This window comes from Belonocnema kinseyi, chromosome 6, assembly GCF_010883055.1.
Source record: "Belonocnema kinseyi isolate 2016_QV_RU_SX_M_011 chromosome 6, B_treatae_v1, whole genome shotgun sequence".
In the NCBI taxonomy this organism is placed as follows: Eukaryota; Metazoa; Arthropoda; class Insecta; order Hymenoptera; family Cynipidae; genus Belonocnema; species Belonocnema kinseyi.
In genome coordinates this window covers 102,953,847-102,973,123 of record NC_046662.1, presented here as the reverse complement: position 1 = coordinate 102,973,123, position 19,277 = coordinate 102,953,847, and the positions used below count along the sequence as shown (strand labels likewise).

General features: G+C 31.3%; 1 protein-coding gene across 2 annotated transcripts in view; it reads right to left on the bottom strand.

Moving 5' to 3' along the window:
- Window positions 1–16,714, bottom strand: part of LOC117174831 (multidrug resistance-associated protein 4-like) — a 146,080-nt gene extending 129,366 nt beyond the window's left edge. For both annotated transcript variants that reach the window (XM_033364210.1, XM_033364211.1), the window contains exon 1: window positions 16,455–16,714. In XM_033364210.1, coding sequence (XP_033220101.1) covers window positions 16,455–16,528 — 74 coding nt within the window. In that variant the 5' untranslated portion in view covers window positions 16,529–16,714. The remainder of the gene's footprint in view (window positions 1–16,454) is intronic.
- Between the last annotated feature and the right edge of the window lie 2,563 nt (window positions 16,715–19,277).

The window sequence follows — 19,277 nt, the reverse complement described above, 5'->3', positions numbered from 1 at the left end:
CACCGAGACTCTTCCAGAGTGCGAGGCGGGAATCGAACCCGCAAGCCGAAGGAGTGGGTCCAAAGCCTACGCTTTAGCCCCCACGACCATCGTCCCACTCCAGAACGTGAATTTTCAATCCTTTTTTATATGCCTTTGTATCATACATGTACGATTATTCAATTTATAATCAAAATCCGTATAGATCTGAGTGCATATGTCAAAATAGGAAACGGTGACAAAACGACTACCATGAGCTCAGTGTTGATCGATACTATCCAGCACTATAGACGCCATATTGGCTACTCTCAACTGCTCTCTTGGCTCCTCTTTTAAAATCGCCGAAATCCGTTAAAGGCTTTGCGCATCGCCGCATCGCATTTCGCGCACGCCTTTCTGCCAGCAGAAATTGAATTTCAGAGCACGCGAATAAAAATCATCCCTAACTCAACATACCTGTCAGTTAATTATCATATTACTCGTATATCAGATATGAGACACTGCACTTAAGTTCCATTTCTAGTTGAAATTAAGTGACTTACTTAATTTAATACAAAAATGAAATTCATCTACATTTAAAATTCATCATCTTGTACTACTGTGCATCTACGTTTTAGTCTATGACGATTAACACCCGCAAATATGTAAAGAAAAATAAATTACGATTACACAAATAAATGATTCGATAAGTGTATGCATGATATTTATTTTCCAGTAATGTTTTAAAAAACTCATTAGCTGGTTAAGTATCTTAAATTATTATTTGACATGTTTACAATACGAAGAAAAAAGTTGACCAAAAGATTTGAATCCACAACACTGTGGTCGCTAACGTGATTTACAAACGCTCATAGTTCTTACAAGGGACAAAAAAAGCCAGGAAACTTGTCTAATTATTTTGACGCACTATCGATTGATAATAGTCTCATCAAAAAGTCAATGTCGCATAAAAAGGCGCCCCGATACCGCGCGTGGCGCAAAGGTGACAGCTAGCCTGGTGGCTAACTGCAACTTCCGTTACAACACACACATATGACATGTCAGTTTATTCCCTTTTTTCAATTTCGTGACGTAATTCGTAAAATTGAGGGACGCCATAATCAAAACGTGGCCCTTCTAAAACGTTATTAGGTTAGAAGATTTTTCTATGATGTCAGAATTGTGAGTTAAAATATTAGTTTGTGAACGATTATCACCGTTCAAATGATGTCGTCTGCTACCCGATAATGTCTCTCATTCGCAAAATTAATATTTTTCGTGAAAATAATAATATGCTCAACAAAGATTTGATTTTTCAACATTTTATTGATCCGAGGATCTCGCAAAACCCGGGATATTCGACAAGTTTTCTTTCTTTCGTTCTCAAATCCTTCGTAAAAAATATATATTGAGGCATTCTGAAAATGTATACATTTACACATACTTCCTTTTGTTAGGGTTCAAATGTTTTGACCTCCCCCTGCCCATTTTACGTAATTTTTGTTGACTTAATTCTTATGTAGCGGAAGGTGGGGCGAGACGGTGCATAAAATCTTTGACGCTATTTAGGCTGTAATCTGTAAGAACTTGTAGAAACAATTATTAGTTAAAACTTTCTCCAATTTATCATTTGCAAGTTGTACACATGTTTTTGTAAATCAAGCGAACTAGTTTTTCAGAACTTAAGTATGAAGCACTGTAGGTTAGGTGGGGCGCTATGGAACATGCGGCGAGTAAAACATAACGCATGGTGGAGGCGGTATGGAACAATTGGAATATCAATTTTTATTTGTAAATAATTTTGAAAATTAAAAAAAAGTGAGCAATAAATCATAATCTATTTCATGCAACACCAACTCGAAGAGATACAATGTTAAAATACGTACTTTAGCCAGAGCATAACGTAAAGAATTAAGACAGAGAAAGGATGAAAGACAATAAAGGAATTTAAAGTAATAAAAATTAATCTGAAAACCAAATTTTAAGAAAAATATCCATATATCTTTAAAGCTACGTAGATAAAAGGATGAAAAAACTAAATTTGAATACAACATTTATTTGTTTGGTAGTTGTTATTATTTTTTAAATAAAGCACAAAAGGGAAATTAAGTTTTTTCTTCATAAAGAATTAACGAACAGAAAATTAAAATTATTTCGACAAACCGTTTCTATTCTATTATTTTGCACATATTTAGCAAGTTTGCGACAAAGTGTTGATGCCGCAGCTTCGTTTTTATTTTGAGCTTGGCGGTAATTTAACTCACCCTTTCTTGTGCTTTCGATTGCCCTTTTCAAAATTTCCTCAGGCCAGTTTTGTCTACCAGTCTTTATTTTATAATTTCGTATTTTAATAACTTAAATCATGTATTTCGTCACTTTTTATTTCTTAAAAATATCTCGCAACTAACCCGACCGGCGACCGGCTACCCTGACAGTGACTGCGGCAGGTTAAATTCTTGGATGTTCCGGTGTTCCATTCCACCCCATTAAGCGTGTTGCATCTCGCCCCCAACGACAATTTTATTTCAAATTCTTAATTTTCTTTTCTAAACAATTTACAATTAAATTTAATGTCAATAGCAGACAATTTAAACTTCATTTTTTTTTAAACTCCTGGAAAGGAAAAGGGAATAAGAACTTTATTATTACTTTATTTTCTCTCGAAAATAACACCATTCCTGAGTTCTGAAGTACTTAAAATTTTCACTTAATTTCTGATACAATTTACATAACATATAAATTCTTTCTGCACTTTCCTCAACTCGTTAGCCTTATTTTTATTTTATAAATTAATATCAAACTTGAATTGTGAATATTTTTCCATATATATTAGCGTTTTATTTTACCCGCCTGTTCCGTCGTGCCCCACCTTCCCCTAAATTTAGCGGTTACCTAACAATTGCATACAACAATTTGGGATGACGGAGGATTTGGTAACATCTTACTGTTTGCCACGAATGAACAAAGTAGTTCAACTTTCAACCAACGAAAGATTTTAATTTAAGAAAAAAGCGGTTGAACTGAATCAAAAGGACGAACTAAAAAAATAGTTCAATCCTCAACTAAAAAAGATTCATTTTCAACCAAAAAATTTCACTTTTTAACCAAAAATATTATTTTTTTACCCATCTTAAAAGTTGAACTACTTTGTTCATTCATGAAAAACGGCAAGATTTTACTAAATCCTTCCTAACCCTAAATCAATTTGCGTAATTTTTGGGTGACCGCTAAATTCACAAAAAAATGTAGTCGGCAGGAATATTGTAAACCGGTGGCGGAGGAGATCAAAACGCTAGATCCTTAACAAAGGAGGGTACGTGTTTCAAAATTGCAGAATAAAAGTTTACGTAATTTATGCAGATTCCTTTGCTTGACATGCATAAAACAGGACAACATTATTTAAAAATAAAATTAATCGTAATTTTAAAAAATGTCATTTTACTTATTTAAAAAAACTATAATTTAAACAAAAGTTATATTTAACCAGCATGTTTGACTCCATTGCAACACTGTCGGATAATTTTTCATTTAAAAAAATCAATAGATGCTAATTTTTATATGTAATAAAGCGTATTAATTTTATAGAAATAGCCGTATTCGATTTTTAAAAATTTGGTATTTTTTCAAAGTGCCATATTTTAAATTAAAATATTCAAAATGGCTATTTTTAAATTATAGTTTGAATAAACTAAAATTTGGTCATCTGAACTTAGAATCCTGTAAAAGAAGAAATATCATCTCAGAAAGAAAAATGGTAAAAATTAGATATATGTTTGAGAAAGAAAATGTAATAATCCGAAATAAAAGTTAGATTTTCAGTTTAGCATTGGAAAAAATACTGCCCAGCGGCCGGAACTTAACGTTACTAAAATCGCTATTTATATATAATTCAGAATATGAAAAAAGCGAAAAAATCTTAAATTAAAATTATTTATGGTGTCAGTAAACACGGAAAATCTATATAACATCAATATGTTTCAGATAAAATATCGGAAGATCGGCTCATTTTGAAACAATTCGCAATTTTCTCTTCTGCAATTTTATTAAAACTGTGAGATTTAATTTGACTAATACCGCCGCAAAAATTCAAGACCCCTCAATTTAGAAGGCAATAACTCCGCAGAAAAAATGTGAAGAGGTTCGCATAAGAACCATAAGAATTCTAGAGTATCCTACAACATGTTCAGAATCCAGTAGAGGCCTTAAAATTTTTAAATATTTACAAATGTCAGTTTTGCAAGGAATTTTGTTGAATGTTTTTATTTAGGGATTGAATAGAGCTATCGCGCTGTTTAATGACTTAAAATGTGTAGTAATGTACCCTGATTTATATTTCGACCATAAAACTGAATAAAAATTCTAATTTCGCGATTAAAGTCGCTCAGAATAATTCAGAGTATAATGAGGCGAGGCGCGTGCTGCTCGCTCAACAGGGCCGTCTCAAAGCTTTGAGGCGGACTGCCCCCTTCTCTTCTGATACAAAATTTTGATAGAGTATCAAGCTTGCACACGAATTATTTTGTATTTTGTTCATTTAATATAGTACACTTATTTCGGTATTATAATATAATTTTGTAATTATTAGGCTGTTAATTCGCTATTCCAATGCGTGAACGATTTGTTTATATGAGCAACTCCATGTGCGAATTTTGTGCGTATTCATATGTCTTGGTTTTAAATGAACTACTTTGTTAAATATTCAACTGATAACCACAAAATGTGTCTTTTAGCTTGAAAGTTCCATTATTTGGTTAATAATTATACTATTTCTTTTAATTCATCTTTTGTAGCTCATGATAAGTGTTTTGTTAAAAATGCTCTGTTTTTTGGTAGAATTTTATTGTTTTTTACTTAAAAGAAGAATACTTTTTATTGAAAAATCAAACATTTAATTTCTCGTCGAGAATTAATCTTTTTGGTTGAAAATTCAACGACTTGGTTTGAAAATGTAACTGTTTGGATACAAATTTGTCTCTTTTACTATAAAGTTAAACTATTTGCTTCAATTTTTTTTATAATTTAAGTATTTGGTAGAAAACTCATCGTGCTTGACTGAAAATATTGTTTAAGGCATTCATTTTGTTGGTTTTCAAAGGCAACGGTTCTTCTAAAAACATGATATAATTAGGTTTTTATGCAGCAATATTAAAAAAAGTATAGTGATAAAATTAGCCGTTCCATGAATGTGATTTTTTCCCAAAAAGATAATTGTTTTAAGAAACTTCCTATTGATCAAAATGTATGCATATATACTCATGCAACAAAAATAATTAATTTATTATACACGTTATATTATATAAACAAAATATAAACACAAATATGTACTTCAGTATAGCGCCTAAATGTTAAAAATACAAATTTTTTACCTCAGATGCTTATAATTATATTTTGTAATAATTTCTAACTAAACCTAAATTATCATCAAACGTCAACACTTTTCTACTGTTATAAACAATTGTAGCCACAAATTACAACTTTGTTGTTTATTTCATTTTTTATTGACGAATTCATAATTTTGAAGAATTCATAATTTTCTTGAAAATGATGCTTTTTTATTCAATTCAGCTTTCTTTATTTAAAGTCAGAATCACGTTTGGTAGAAATATCCTCTATTACTTTTCTTGTTAAAAGATCGTCTTCTTAGATTTGGAAATAAACTGCGTTGACAACAAACGTTTTTTGTTGTGAAAAATAAATTTTCTTAGCTGACAATTAGACTATTTGGTTTAATAACAAACTTTCACTTGATAATTCACTTTTTTGTTACAAATTCATATTTTCGCGTTGCAATTTTTAATTTTTTGTGAGAAATTTGTCTTTATAACTTGAAAATTTTGTTTCCAGAAATATTTGTTTAAAACTGCATCTTGATACGCATAATTTTTAAAAATATAACCCTCGATAGCATTAAAATCTCCAAAGTTATTAGATGTCAACGAACAAAGACAAAGCCCTTACTTATTATATTTAAATGAATTTGTGTAATATCTATTGTTATTTATTTCCTGGTGTCACGAGAGAAAAAGTTTTATTTAAATATTATAAAAATTAATGAAGTTCAGCAACAAATCAGAAAGTAGGCCTGTAGATAGTTTTGCATTCGAGTTCCATAACTCTCTGAATGCCGTTATTAGATTTATAGTTGATTACTGTAGAAATTCGTCCAAATCGCCGTAATGTAAACGTTAGGCTATTCAAGACGCCGTGCATTGTGCACTTGCAGCAATCCTAAATCTGAATCTAAGATCTGGCAACTTCCACCGGGAAAATTAAGATTTAGGATACGTTATTTATTACTTCTTTTCTTCTTGCATATCCTGCCTGCCCAATGGCTGAATTTTGACAAAATATTTATTTTCTTTCTTATTTTGCATCTGGAGGAGGGTTTCAAGGACTCTTAACTTCCATCTTACCACTCAGTCTCTCTCTGAACCTTTCAGTGGTGTGACTTTTGAAAGTAGCAAATCCGATCTTCACAATTTTCCAAAATGTCTCGAACGATAGTTGTGGAAGGGAAATAGTTTGAAGTTCAAGATGCTGGAGGTGCTGGTGACTGTTTATACAAATCGCTTGCACGTTTTTTGAATACGCGAAGTCATTATGCTGTTCGGCAAGAGATCGTTAAGCACGTAAAAAAATTGACCTACTTACAGTATAGATGTAACTTGCAACTCAAATTGTTTCAATCCTCAAAAATACGGTGACCTTATGAGCCAATTAGGTGTGTACGGTTCTCTTGTGGAATGCCGAGCAGCTTCAGAGCTTTACAATATCAACGTAATTGTGGTTCGGTTAATTGATAATATGCAGAATTTTACTTTGTCATTTATTGTTAACGAGAACTGTCGGAGCGTTCATTTACTATTCACTGGAATGTCTCGCGGTCGTGGAAACGATGGCCACTTTCAACTGCTGACTCAAAAAAAGTGTGAACACGTCTTCGTCAAATGATTCCAACTATAGTAGTTGCAGTGGCATTTCGATAGAATTAATGGAGATCAGCGTCGATGGAAATTTATCCTAAATCCCTGATTTAGCAACTATAAAGGAAAGAACAAAAACAAAATCTAGTGAAGACAAATGTGAAAGATCCACAGCATACGGAATCAAGGAGAAAATGATGATTATTAATGCCTGACAATATTTTGAAGCGGAAAAAAATGTAGGTCAGTCATGTGATGTAAATAAAGTCCTTTACAGGACTTCACAATGCTTGAAAGTGTCTCAGAGTTCAATTAAGCGAATAACATAAGAGTGGAAAGAAGGGGATTTTTCGGAACCACATCAGAAAATTGGAAGACCTCGCATTGAGTGCGACGAATTTTTGCAAGGTGTGATGAGAAGAAAAATTCACGATTTTTACGCGCGACAAGAATTACCGATGATTGATGATCTTTGTGCTGAATTAAAAGAAGATATTTCTGACTTGCCTGAATTTAGCCCCACTATATCAAGAACCTGGATGACCAGTTTGAATTTTTCTTATACTAAACTTAAAAAGAAGCCCGTGTGGATGGAAAGTTACAGGGTCGCTGCATAACGAGCAAAGTTTCTTCGAAAAATTTAATATTACAGGGAAAATGACTAGGTAATATGCTACACAGATGAAATCTGGTGTGGAAAGAATCACACTCGACAATTTGGATAGGTCGAACAACTCTTGGAAAAAGATTTCTCAAAGTTTGATATTTACAGAAGTAGAGTTCAGGAAATCGAAGGATATCGCGGTGGTTTTCTTACACCGTCTGGATCAGGAAAAAAATTAATTATTTTACACATCAAAAGCAAATACGGTTTCCTAGAAGAAGGTATGGAGTGCTTTATTGCAAAGAAGGACACAAACGATTACCATAATGAGATGAACGTTTAGCACTACGAAGAATGGTTTCGAAAAGTTTTGAGCGTTCTGCCTGCGAAATCTGTTATAGTTTTAGACCAAGCATCATACCATACGATGCTTGAACCGGACTATAAAAATCCAGTACAACAGTGAAGAAAACAGCAAATAATAGAGTGGATTGTGAAACGCAAAATACCGCTTCCAGAATATTTAACATAGTTTTCTTATTTAACGAAATTGGAATTATTCCACAAATGTCGCCCGTATCATTCCCAAAAAACATTTTTATTGGAAACAATAGCAAAACAAGTACGCGATGATGATGTGAAAATATTCCGGCTTCCGGTATATCATTGTGAAATGAACCCTATCGAATTAATTTGGGCGTACGTAAACCCTAAACGGATCCTGCGGGGGACAAATATGCCCCACGCGAAATTTAATTAATTCTCCTGAGCAAATATCTCTGATTTTTTGGTGCAGATCCTAACCATAATTCAGTTCGAGTATCCTAGAATGCGGTCAAGTGATTGATATTGCCGGTTGTTCGCTGTCTGTCAAGTAAAAAGCAAATGCTGAGCGCTTGGGGCACATTTGTCCTCCAGAGGTAATCAAAGATGTCCAGAATATGCGAACTGTGACCACAGTGTCGCAGGAAAGAGAGAGAACTTGCAATTGACCTGTGTGTGACGAACATAGGGCGGTCTTTTGCAACTTTTGCACCGAAGTATATTGAGCTTATTTGATGCAAAATTTATTTTAATTAACTGTTTTTTAATTCCATTTTATTCCGAGAATTAGTTTGAAAATAAAAATAGTTTTTTAGAAAAAGCTCCTTCTTTTAATTCTGATGAATTTTTCCTATCTTTTAAACTTACTAACCGCTTTTTCATTGAAAAAAAATTTTTCTTAATTTTTTTACCTTTATTTAAATGAAACCATCTTATTGTGCATCAGAAAATAAAGAGATTGACCTATTATATATTCAAATTATTTATAATAATAAGCACTCTACCCACACTTATGATATTTCTCATTTTCTTAAATTTTCTAACTTCAAATGTTCAAATAAGTATACTTTTTGAAAGAAACCTAATTATAACCTACATCACCTTAAGGTGCAATTTGTCCTCTTCAAAATGGCGTTTGAAATTTTAAAATAAGATTATTATAAAAGCAATGATATGATTTTTTCCGAAAAATGTCAAAAACACGATTTTTCGCGATTTTTATTTGTTTAAAAATTTTTTTCAACATTTTAAATCCATTGAAACAGGAAGTTATATGCAACAATCTCTTCGACATTAAAAAACTAAGAGAATGATGTATATTAACATCTGATTCCGATGAAAGGAAAAGATTGTGCACAAGGAAACCAACTGGGGGACATTTGTCACCCACAGGAGCCGGTGAGGACAAAAAAATGTATAGGATCCGTCTAGGGATAAAAACTTCGTATCGAAACACAACTCGACATTCAAACTTGAAGATGTCCAACAATTATGTATACGCGCAATGGAGAGTGGATGACATGTTATGGAAAAAATGTATTAAGCAAGCAGAAAAAGAGGAAGAAAGGTATAGAAGTACGGAAGGAACAAGGCAAGCAAATGTCGAGAGCATAATTATTCGACTGGACGAGAATGGCAGCGAGAGTGATTATGATGAAAACTTTGACGAAGATTATGACATTGATGGACAGAATTAAAAAACTGTAACAAGTAAGTAAATAATAATGAATAAAGTATGGGCCATTCCACTGAATTTCGTCTGAAACATGTTGCAAAGGATATTTTCAGCGTTTAGTGCAATACCTTATGCTCGACCTTCAGTTAAAAATCTCAGATACGCATTATTTTTTATGAAAATTTCAAGTGCAATAAACTATTTGTGTGGTAAAAAAATTTATTATTTGTATAGCAATTTAATTTTTTTTTAATTCAACAAATTTCATAAAAAGTTATTCTTTTCAGTTGAAAATTCAATGTTCTTGACGGAAAATTAATTTTCTTTCTGAGAATTAGTCTTTTTCGATTTTAAATGCATCTCGAAAGTGCAAATTTGATTTTTTTGTAGTTAAAAATTCAACTACTGTTGTTCGATAGTTGATCTAACTCTTAAAAATTCGTTTTCTTTATTTCAAGATTTATCATTTTAGTTGAAAATTCATCCCTTTGTCTTAAGATTTAAATATTCTGGTAAACTTTGTTTATAGTTATTTTCTTCAGTAAAAGGCCCTGAGTTGTTGAAAATATTTATCCAAACGATGTACAAAAAAATAATGGAGTGAACTAGATGGAGTAAATAATGCAATATATTTTTGTGCAGTATTTAACGTAGCAATTGGCAAGTAGCACAAATACAGGAATTGTTTTCAGTAAAGACAAAATTACTTTTTAGATTTGGTTTTAATCAGAATTTGGTTTTAATTAGAATAAGAAAACATGATTTCCTATTTTTCAGAAAATTTCTTGTATTTGGTACTAGCAATTCTAACATTCTTTTTAACATTATTTTTTTTAAAACAAAATTTATGAAATTTGAAAGTAAAAAAAGCTTTGTTTGAAAATTTACAATGACCGCGTGTTAGCTTATTCAGATTAACAAAATTGAGGTCCAACATTTGTCAGCTTTTTAATAATACATATTGGTCTAGCCGAATCCGTAAGAGTCACGTTTTTTTTCGTTAAAAAAATTCCTGTATCTCCGCAGCATTCAAATCTGCCGTACAAACTTAAAAGATACGAAAGTGACACTGCCGTTTAGAGTGAATCTCTTAAACTTGGCAATGAAAAAGTCGAACTAAACGGCAATGTCACTTATGTATCTTTTTAGTGTGCACGGCAGAATTGCCCCTACGATTTTTGGTTTTCCCTATCGCCCATATGGAAATCTCAGATTTCTTTGAAATACAGGTATGCTGGTAATACGTGTCTGATGAAAGTTAGCCGGACTGACCGATAAAATAAAACATTGGGATAATATTATTAGAATAACCTTTTATAATGTACCTTTTCAGTTTACTATTTTCCCAATATCTAAACGACAGTGATACTTCGTATGTTACCTAGCCAAAGATAATAAATTTGTGGCGTGATGTGTGAAGAGATATGCACAGATTATTATTTTCATGCATCAAACAAGCAAAAAAGAGAGCAGAGGGGTTAAAACAAACGAACAAAGGTTCAACAGCAAAGGAACAAAGCAAGTTTTTTTTGCAATCTCTTTTCGTGAAATTGACATCTTACCTTTAACTGCAGCTTATTATTCGCATAATTTTATTAAATTTCTTCGTATTACGGGCTAAACATGTTAATTTTTGATATTACTAAAATTAAGCGAGTTTAGCTATAGTTCCATAACTAGATGTGCAGATATACTGTCGCCGGTAGTGGATGTAAGCATTTCAAATAATGAATATATTGAGTATATTGAGGTATATTGATTGTATGCCCCATGAGTATGAAATTATAAGTTTTATTGATTACTTGAGATCGTATTGAAATATTTTCCGCATTGAAAAAAATGTATCCACACCGGGGACGTTTACGAAGAAGCTCTAAAAGGAAAAAAAGAAGAAATCGTCTCCAGTGTGGTTATATTTGTTCAATTAGGAAAATATTTCATTGGTAATGAACTAATTTATTTATTTTTGCATATTTAATTATTTAAAGTGTGTTTAATATATTTTAAATTCTATCTCATTGATGGACCAGGGGTGTCCATGGGCTTTTGTTTTGTGTACAATTGCTGTCAACAAGAAATTAAAGCATTGTTTTTTTGTTTAGTTTGGAGACTTTCCAGATAAAGCGCGTGGTCTAGTAAACATAAGTTTAGGAAGAAATTTACTGTTACTGCTGCCATTCAGAGAAATGTCCTCTTCTGTCAAAAGGATATTTCCTGATACAAATAGAATTTCCTTTTAAATTGAAGGTTAATAGGATTTTCATTTGTCGAAAAAATATCAGTTAGCGCACTGTAAATATATGATCAAACGCGAAGCATGAGAATGATCGTGATGAGCATGTGCCCGCAAGGCGGGCAGATTTTTGATATTGTAAACCCGCAGAATATAATACCCTGTATTTCGTCAAGTGATATTCTAGTACATGCATTTAATGCATGCAATTAATAATATTCAAATCTAATACATAAATATTATCCTCTAAATCAGAAATCTTAAAGGAGAAAAATTTCCTGTCATAAATAATTTTTAAAATTGTAAAATCGTATGGATGTCTTCAATCTGATTAAAGCCGTAATTTAATCAGGATAACGAATTATTATCGCATAAGCATATATCATTCATTACTCAATTCTATACACGGAAAAAATAACATTATAGACTGTCAATCGATACCAGCCGATTATTTCACTCTTTGATTAAAAAGTCACGAGAAAATTTGTGAACTGCTTCTTAATATTGCGTAGGTGTTAAGATTTCTCATGACTTAAAAAAACTTTTTTCCTAAAACACAAATTTCGCATATGTTAGGTCATTCAAAACAATACGTATTGTTTTTGTGAAATATTTTTATATTGAAAGAAATTGTATTTGATTTTAATAAATGGCGTTACGTAGTTTCTTTAATTAACAAAAATTATTTGTTTAAATTATTTGTTTGTTTTAAAACAAAATTCTTTTGATTCAAAGAAGTTACTAGAAACAATAAAAGAAATAATTTCGTGAGAGTCAGTAGTTTGAGATGATCAAATTATTTCTTTGAATCAAATAAAGATTTTCTTAATCCACGTTACCAATGCGCTACGAGATTGCGCAGAACAAATCAATTTGATTATTTTACTTTACCGCTGCTTTCGGAACACGAGTTGTCAAATTTTTGCAAAAACGATGAGGCGGACGGCTCTTGGTAATAATTTAAATCGCTAAAATGTATGATAAAGAAGTGCTCAACATCCTTGCATCGTAGGGATTTGCGAAAATCATAGCAACTTTCTACCGTGTAAATAGATACTGTGATACAATACGACTTAACCACACTTTAATGTAAAATTTTGTTAATTTTGTGCGGAATTTCGTCACAAATTATCTTTTTATCTTAAATTTTCTTGAAGAATTGTAAATTAGGAAAGAATAAAATTAATTTTTTAGACATAAATTATAAAAATAAATGTTTTGCCTCAGGTAAACAAATAGATCATGCAAGTTTCTTGAAACTCCAGTTGTCGAATCCGATTTTTGAAAAGATATTCTCATGTGAGGAACGGCGAAAATTTTTTGCTTGTATTTAATTAGAATTACAGTTAAGCCCTGTCCGCTTTTGTTTGTTCACACCTGAGTGCTTCTCTGTGTGACAGCCGCAGATCCCGCGCACTCCGCGTAGCTCTTGTCACATCCACATGCGGCGCGGCGTCAATTCTCGGCAGGGCTATAAAAGGGTAGGCTATTGAAGATTTTTACTGTATTACAGTTTCAAATTGAATGGAATTATTTGCTTCATGAGAAAGCTAATTTATTTATAATTCATTATTGGATTCACAGAAAATGTATATTCATTTTAAACTAACCTGTTCTCTTTTTTTCAACAAAAATAGTTATGTCATTTAAAGAAATGTAAAGGTCAAATAAAAAATGATATTTCTTTGATTTGAAGAAATTTTTTATTCTAAGCAATCAAATAATTCTTCAATTTAAAGAAATATTCGGTTTAAAGGAACGAAATATTTCTTTAATTTGAAGGAAGTTTCCGTTTAAATTAATTAAATATTTCTTAAAGTCGAATAAAAAATATTAACATAAAATTTCTTTAAATCAAACAAATGTTTCTTTCACCGTATATCAATAACAGAATTTCATTGATTTAAAGAAAGTTTCTTTAATTTAACAAAACTTTTTTTTTGGGTGTACACCCCATATTAACTCATTTATTATTTTATTCCAATAAAATCATCAGCTTCATAATTTAATATTCATAATAGTATTTTCTGCAATAGAGGCTCTATATCCTGTCTTGGTATTGTCTTTACGTAAAAATGAGTTGTATAATAGCAAATTTTACTACCAAAGGTTCATCCGTGTATACTGTCGTACAAACTAAAAAGATACATGGGTGACATTACCGCTTAGGTCGACTTTTTCCTTGCCAAGTTTGGTAGAATCACTCTAAGCGGCAATGTGACTTACGTATCTTTTTATTTTGTACGGCAGTATAGACCTTCGTCGCATTTGGCCTCTGAATAGATCCGCAAGTCCTGTGTTTAAGATATACAGCAACCAAAAGAAAGTTTCATTATTATTTAGAGGTATTGCTATACTACCAAAGCGTAGTATTTTTTAATCATAGGCGAAGCACTTGTTTGTCCAGTTTTTTCTGCACAATTATTTTAATCCCACCTTTTAAAAGTTTGAAGACTTCAAACTATGCATGGCTATACCAAGCATTCTATCTGGGATTGGCATGATATACCAAGTAAGCGCAAGCTGTTTTTAAAACCATTTACAATTACAATTTTAGGTATAGGTATAGGTATTGCTTTAATTTTTGTGATAATTTTCATTCCTCAAATTTTTTGACAAAAACGCAACAGGAGGAAAATAACTCAAGCGGCTTGAATTTTATTACGATATTTTTTACTGTAACTCTGAAAAAAGGATTACTGGTACCAAATGAATTTTACTTGACTGAAGTAAGTGAAAGTCCTGTGTATTTTCAAAGAAATAATTATTTGAGGCAAATATTGTATAGGCTCGAAAAACCATTTCCTCAAAGAAAACTTTAATTTCCATTCTTATTATTGTACATATTTAATTTTAAACAAATCACGTAATTTAAAATCTTGTTGAATATCAAACAGAAAAGTTCAAAGAAAAATCCACCTCAACAGGAATTGAACTTGGGTCCATCGACTGTAAAGTCCACAGCGTTGACCATGACGCTACACAAACATGGAAATTCTAAGGCGGAAAACCGTATTTGAACCTCACCATGAATACCAAAGAAATATTTATTTAAATCAAAAACATGGATATTTAATGTAACAACCTATTTCTTTAATCTAAGGAAGTATTTAGTTGAAACAAATTACGCCAAATTATAAACTTTTTGACTTAAAAAAAATTACTTGGTTAGAATAAACGCTTATTGTTCATTAAGGATTTAATTCTAGTAATTAAATGAAATATTTCCCTTCACTGAAGAAACAAACATTTATGTAAACAGAATACCATTTTCATGTAAATAAATGCCCCATTACTATAAATGCATGAACTCTTTGCGACAAATAAATATATTTTGAATTTCATTAATATTATTTGGTATGAAATTATTATTTCTTTGATATAAATAAACCCAAATTCTTGATTTAAGTATGAAAAAATTATTGATTCAAATGCGTTCGAATCAGTGCAAAGAATCGAACTCTTTAATTCAATTATATATTTCTTTGGGCGACTAATCACATTTCAATTAATATAGACCTTTTGAATCAAGGAAATAATTTTGTTGAATGTAAGAAATATGTATTTCAATCAAGAAAATACAGCCAAAGAATTCATTTTTTCAGATCAACAAAAAGTAAGTGTCTGGTTTGAATAAAAATTACTTCTGTTAAAGAATATTTTTTTGATGCTAAGAAATAGGATTCAAGTAAATGCATTTACTTGGTGCTAAGAATTATTTTTTTCAATCTAGTATCAATTCGTTTAACCGTGTTTAACAGTAAATTAAAGCTTCAAGTAGAAAGCTTTTTAAGCGAAATTTTAATGCAAATTATTTCCAACATGTCCTAAAACGGTTTGTGAATGGACATTAATATTCGCTATTTTTAAGGTGGTTAAGAGGATAAATGGAAAAGTGTCTTTTTACCATGTTAAATTTGTGATAACACGTAAGAACTAAAAACGCTTTACACCACGTCTAAATATTAGTTTAAAATACTCAAAAAAAATATACTATATTATTTTGGCCATTGGAATACATAGGTGCATAATCAGTTCAAAAATTCGAAACATGAGATTTTTGGATCACGCTAATGTAAATCGACCAAACGCGACGTGGCGATGTACATTGCCTAAACGCGACGTGGAACGGTATGGAGAGGAGGCGTCAATTCAATAATACTTTCAAAATAAGTATTTTAATCCGTTTTATAGATGAAATCGGGTCCGTCAAAGTTTAGACATTATGAAAAAATATATTATTAAGCAAAATCAAATTTTTGCATATTGCAAACTAAGAGCGACAATGCATTTTGTTCCAAAATTATACTCCGAATAATCAAGATAAAACAAATTGAAATGTTTAATGTGTACCAGAGACAATCCAGTTCTTAAAAGCGTTACAATCAATGTAAATAATCTGAATCTTTCAACGTTTTTCATCTCGAGTTTAAAATTGAATTTAACATTTTACACTGAAATAAATTTTAAGATATACGACATAGATTTAAAAGCTAGTCTGCAATAAATATTGAAGAAATAGAATATTAAATTGTATGCAATTGACCCGTATTCAGTTGATTTTTATCTGCCGCATTTGTAGATAAGGGATATCAGTTTCTTATGGAATAGTGAATAGAAGGTGTTTATATGGACAAAATGGCTTGGAGGAAAGGTATTATTTCGAATCTAGAATTTAAAATAATTAATTTTGATAATTTTCGTGTGAGTGAATGGTCATAAATTTATTTCACCTACCAGAAATGAAGCTGGCTGAGGATATTTGCATTTTCAAGTGGATTTCTTGTTCTTTTTTTTTCAGTATTATCCATTTAAAAAGGCACTGTTTTTTATAAATTTCTTCAAATAGAAACAGAATTAAATACAACTGAAAATTTGAGTGCTTCTGAGCTAAAGTAGTGAAGTTTTATGTTTAAAATAATTTTTCTTCCGTATTGTTATCGCTTCTACCAAAGTTTAGACTTGCTGAAGAAGTTCCAGATAGTGACTTTGTCAAGTAAAGTTTTACGTAGAACTGACTATATGATCAAGAAGCGCGCAGCCCTATTGCCTATGTGCGTAACACGTGATACATTATATGTGGTAGTGACTCTAGTGAACATACAATTTATCAGCGCCAACAAGTGGAGTGTTTTCGAATTTTTTGTTATATAATAATAACATGCATATATGCGGAACCCACTCTTGGCTTAGTTACGTTTGTAAGTGACGAACAGTTAATTCAGCTTTAGAAAAAAGTTATTATCGCTTGAAAGTTTAAATTATAAGGTAAATTGATTCAACAGGCGGCGCCACATTTGTCCTGTGACGCAAAAGCATTTAGTCTTCTGGGAAAATTAATGACTTAGTTAAAGATAGAAACGTTCCACCTTCTTTTACAGTGTCATGAAATAAATGCGAATTATTCTATTATGTGCAATTGATGTTAAAAAATATAGAATTCATTAAAGTTCCATAACATAAATACATAACGCTGTATGCCTGGCGAACCGAATGAACGGAAAGGATACGCTACAGCGTACTCTTAAAGTATCCACATAATATCTCTGCCGTATCATGCAAGAAAAACTAAAAAAAGCAGTTCGGATTCTGCGTTAAATTTTCCGTGATAAGATCACGGAATAATTTCAATAGTTTTTTCAGAGTTAAAAAATAAAAAAATATAATACCCGTCGTTAAAATAGGCTGGAAGGGACTTCCAGCGCATCTTCTTTCAGTAGCAGCATATTACTTAAGCGACTATAGATGCGCTTGAAGTCAACTTTACCAGGAGTTATGACATTTTTTACATTTTTAACGCTGCAAGAAAACTACTGCAATTATTCCGTGACATTATAATGGCAAATTTAACGTAGAATCCGAATTTCAACCAGTTAAATGCCCTTCTGGCTGTAGTTTTAGTTCATTGCTGGAAAAATCTTCTGGCGTTGGCAAGCCCCATACTAGACCATCTATACTCTAATATGGCGCAGATTCGACAGTCTAGTTTGGGGCTGGCCAGACCTGTAACACTTTCGCAAAGTTTGTAGCTAGACGGTCTGGCTAGCCGCTATTCAGCCGCTGGCCCCAGGCGGAAGTACACGACAAGTACAGTACTGGCCCAGTACAGACTGCCTGAGTGCCAGTATATGTTCAATAAATTAAATGTTAATGGAAAAATGAATATAAATTAATTTAAATTTTTTGGGTTTAGTAGCATAGGCGCCAAAATTGTATTACAGAACATTTTTCTATATATATTTTTTGTAAACAATTTTTTTCAAACATTTTTTCTACGCAATTTTTATTCCTTTTTTTAAAATAATTTTTTGCAACATTTTTTCAAAAATTTGTTTGAAATATTTTTTTTACATTTTTTGTTTTAAATTTTGTTAAACAATTTTTTTGTCGCCTATTTCCAATAATTTTTCTTCGTGTAACTTTTAACTTTTTAGTTGTCTTGGACTAGTTGACAATGATTCAGAATTACGTGAAATTTAATTTTTAAGAAAAAAATTGATTTTTAATAATGTTTAATTTCTTATTTTGTATGATTTTAGACACTCTGACAGTTTTTCGAAAGTAGTGAAAAAAATTTGGCTGCTTGACACTTAGACAAATTTATGTTATGGATTGCTGACCAGTGCCAGATCAGGGCCAGACTAGACTCTCAAGACAACAAGAGAAAAAAAAAGATTTTTAAAAGTGTTAATTTCTTATTTTGTATGATTTTGGACACCCTGACAGTTTTTCGAAAATGATAAAAAAAAACTTTGTCTGATTGGTACTTGAAAATTTTTATGTTATGGATTGCTGACCAGTCTCAGATCTGGGTCAGGCTAGACTGTCATGACTAGACGGTCTAGACGTCGTCAGATCTGAGCCAGATCTGACATCAGACAGCTAGAATATTTTTTCACTTACGGAAGGGATCCTATAAGGGTACGCTGTAGCGTATTCTTTCCGTTCATTTGGTCCGACGGGGATTCTATAAATTTCATTTATTGCTAGCAACATTCAAAATCTATCGTTGTCAGAGTGTCTAAAATTACACAAAAGAAGAAATTAACACTATTAAAAATACTTTTTTTCACTTATTGCCTTGACAGTCCAGTCTGGTCCAGATCTGGGATTGGTTTGCCATCCATACCATACAAATTTCTAAGTGTCAAACATTTAAATTTTTTTCACTATTTTTAAAAAACTGTCAGTGTGTCTAAAATCATACAAAGTAATAAATTAAACATTATTAAAAATAAATTTTTCCAAAAAAATGTCTGCGAAAAATTATTTAAAACAAATTTGCAATAAAAATTGCTTAGAATAAATTGAAAAAAAATTTTTAACTAAAAATATATTTTAAAATGTTGTTAAATCTTACGCTACGAAACCTAAAAAATTTAAATTAATTTGTATTTATATTTCCGTTAACAATTTATTTATTTGACATATATATAATGTATAATATTCGAAAATAATTAATGAGGAAATAGAGCTGATAAAAGGTTTTTTAAAACTTTTTTGAGTTGTAGCTTATGAGGATGGTTTTTTATTGACTTTCAATTCTCTTAGTATAAATTA